The sequence below is a fragment of the Triticum dicoccoides genome, unplaced genomic scaffold (genome assembly GCF_002162155.2).
Source record: "Triticum dicoccoides isolate Atlit2015 ecotype Zavitan unplaced genomic scaffold, WEW_v2.0 scaffold256002, whole genome shotgun sequence".
Classification (NCBI taxonomy): domain Eukaryota; kingdom Viridiplantae; phylum Streptophyta; class Magnoliopsida; order Poales; family Poaceae; genus Triticum; species Triticum dicoccoides.
Window position 1 is genome coordinate 4,035 of NW_021254551.1, and position 3,187 is coordinate 7,221.

A 3,187-nucleotide genomic window follows, 5' to 3' on the forward strand; every position below is an offset into this window, starting at 1 on the left:
AATTTCCGAATAGGAAAGAGGAGCAAGAAATGGTGGTTAAGCGGATTAGAGAGAGAGAGGCCAAATAATGTTCTTGCCAGAGATTATTTTTTACAAATAGGAAGAGAGGCCAAATAATGTTCAGTACTACTTATAAGTTGTAAGAAACACTTTCTATGCTCTGTTTCTGAGAGAAGATGTTCATTTAAAAGACAACAGAGTGCCAGGCCCAGAAGATCACATTAACATGGCTTTTTGACTGAAAAACAGAAAAGGAAAAACCAGAGGTTGATTATGTCCACTCCATTGAAGATGTACAAAAGTGCTCTAGACTTGCATATGGTTTCATGCAGTACGGGAGTGTGTAGCTAGCTATTTCTTTCTGTTTGCAGTTTTCACGAACATACCAAGAGATCAAGGATAGCATTGTGTTCGCTATCGGCACCGAGATGCACCACAAGGTAAGCACACGTTTCTAGATAAATAGCATAACTTAGCACAAATCCAGATAGATTGCACAGAGCAGGGCCAAATTTAAACTACATAGGTTCAGATAGATAGTGCTGTCGCAGCAGCAGCAAAGGAAACAGTTTGGGCCTTTGGGGCACCTATAGGGTGCAAGCAAAGGCAAATAGAGAGTAGGATTTGGATCAAGGAGTACTTCTTGGTGGGTAGAAGTGACGCATCGGTGTCGGGCGAAGTTGGGGCAGACTCGTCGATCATGGCTTGGCGTTGTGCACCTTGGCTGCAGAAGCAGATGAGTCGATGGTAGCGAGGTTGTCTGCGTCCTCAGGCCCCACAAGTTCAACCCCCACCCTGTTGACATCGCGAGCATGTATTGCCATTTCAGCCTCTCGCAGAGCTAAATCCAGGGCGACATTTTGCTCCGTCAGTAGATCACGTGCTCACATTGATTCTTCAAGAATTGCCGCATGAGAGGGCAACAGCTACCTGAGAAGAGTACCATATATGATCTCATTAAAAAAGTTGTAGAATCCTAGTTTTTTTCTAACCCATGCAGAATGCATGCTAATACACCATGTATATCAATATATAGGTAAGTTTTTGTGAATGTCCTTTTGTAGGACTGGGCTTAACGCCCAGGTCCATTTAAAAGAAAACAAAGTGCTGGTAGCAGTTATTCAGAGGAGCACACTGTTAGAACTCTTTGACATGGCTTTTCGACTGAAAAACAGAAAAAGAAAAACTACAGAGAAGGTTGATTTATGTTCATCAGAAAAATTATTAACTACACATCTTTCCTAATATTGTACTGTTGCATTCCTTTCCTCTTTTTACTGATGTGTAGCTTGAACACAGTGCTAATTTATGTAGTTATAAATAAATTTAAGCTTACAGTACCCAAGCTAAGGAAATAACTTATGCTTGACTTAACCTGCATCAGAAGTTGAACATATATGATATATCCTCTAAGCAAATTATGAAATAACACCATATACCTAACCAACAAACATGGTTGTCGCAGGGAGCATGCTAACCTGCATTCCACTCCATTCAAGATGTGTACAAAGTGTTCAAGACTTGCATATGGTTTCATGCACTACACCGGTGTATAGCTAGCTATTTCTTGTTGTTTGCAGTTTTCACATATCATTTATTCAGTGTGCAGCAGTGAACAAACATTAAATTATTGATTATTCTACTTTGAAGAGGTTTTTTTTAAATTAACTCAAGACAAATGGTGTTCTAAAAATATCAGGGGAAAGTGTAGTAGCAACCTGATCGGCGACAACCTCGATGAGCTCGAGTTCATGAGCAAGCCACTTCCTTGCACTATCAGATGGGAGCATCAAAACCATAATTGCGTAGCTTTTTGCCAAAAGCTCAGGATGAAAGTTTGGAAGATGCAGCACCGGGACTCTCACAGCAGCCACCTCGGGTGGGACATGCCGCCCTTGAACAGGGTGGATCCTCGCAAAAGGAGATGTATGTGGCACTATAATAGCCCGGTTGGTACTGAAGACTTGGTTGACAACAGGGAGATTAATCTCCACAGAAGAGCCCGTGGGGATGTGGTGGCGCATGGTATGAGTTAGCTCAAGGCTCGAACCGCTCCTCGACGGCATCCAGAAAGCACATTCCTGCAGACCCAGCGTCCTCCCGAGCTCAACCAGAGTAGTCTTGAGGATGGTGTGCCTGTCAAGCGTGCTCCTGATCTCATGGATGAGCATCCTGACATGCCTCCCGGTCTCCTCCTGCGATCGCATGAGGCTCAACTCCCTGTCGAGCTTGTCGGCCTTCTTGAGGAACAACTCCCTCGTCTTGACACCCAACAAATCAGGTATGATATGGATGAGCGTGAGGGCCGTCGCGCAGGACACGACGGCCGTGGTGACCTTGGTTACCGTCATGACGATGTCGACGGTCCTGGTGTGCTTGGTGAAGGTCCAGAGGTTTATGAGGTGGGTGGCCCCACAGAGGACTATGAAGGCGCTGAACTGGAGGAGCACCCATCTGTAGGGGAAGGATGCCGACTTCTTGGCGAAGTAGATCAGCTCGAGTGGGATGGAGAAGTAGGCGAGGGCTATGAAGAAGTCCGAGATGTACTGGTACTTGATGAGGAGCTCGTCAGTTCGCCGGAACTGCTCGATGCAGGCACAGCCCTCCATTTAGTTAATCTGGAGCCTGGATGCCTAACTATAGAGTGTCGTTGTTGTCTACTTGTCTTCCTGGCCTGCACTTGTTCCCTGAAGAAGATTAATCGAAAATCAGTCCGAGTGTGAGAATAAGATACTAGAATTTTTGAGTAATCAAGCAAGTCAGATTCATTAATTGAAGAAAAACAAGTATAAAGAACATAAATTCAGGTACTTCCATGGTAGTATGTGGTAGGTGTATGAACTGATGCACGTTGAGCAGAGATTTGTAAAAATCTAAGTAGCCAAGTGTCCTAGGGTGAAGCAAACTAGATGTGGAATGAAGCAGCCTAAATAGCTATTCTCAAACTAGATGCGGCATTTCAATTTCCACAAAAGAGTAGGGGTCCTGCTTAACATATCCATATCAAGTAAAGTCGCGAGTAAGCTTAGCATGTCAAATATTTCCGGGATCCCAGCTGCAGCCTGGTTTTCAGATCTGGGTAACCCATGAGAGAGATCGCTGCCAGACCTAAACCATGGTCGATGGATGCAGCATGGAGCAAGAGAGACTGCACTGTCTGCCGTAGTAGAGACGAGGACGAGAAGAA

The 3,187-nt window shown here is 44.7% G+C and overlaps 1 protein-coding gene across 1 annotated transcript; it reads right to left on the reverse strand.

The window, feature by feature from the left end:
- Window positions 1–319: 319 nt before the first annotated feature.
- Window positions 320–3,095, reverse strand: LOC119345603 (probable ethylene response sensor 1). The gene is made up of 2 exons (XM_037615612.1): window positions 1,719–3,095; window positions 320–930 (listed from the first exon to the last, which is right to left on the reverse strand). Exons 1-2 carry the CDS (start codon window positions 2,607–2,609, stop codon window positions 898–900), a joined length of 924 nt encoding a protein of 307 aa, XP_037471509.1. The 5' UTR covers window positions 2,610–3,095; the 3' UTR covers window positions 320–897.
- Between the last annotated feature and the right edge of the window lie 92 nt (window positions 3,096–3,187).

Excerpts from the sequence above, each read along its gene's own strand:
- LOC119345603 (XM_037615612.1), bottom strand. The coding sequence starts at position 2,609 with ATGGAGGGCTGTGCCTGCATCGAGCAGTTCCGGCGAACTGACGAGCTC. Across the intron at positions 931-1,718 it reads TCGAGGTTGTCGCCGATCAG|GTAGCTGTTGCCCTCTCATG; the intron begins GTTGCTACTACA and ends TACTCTTCTCAG.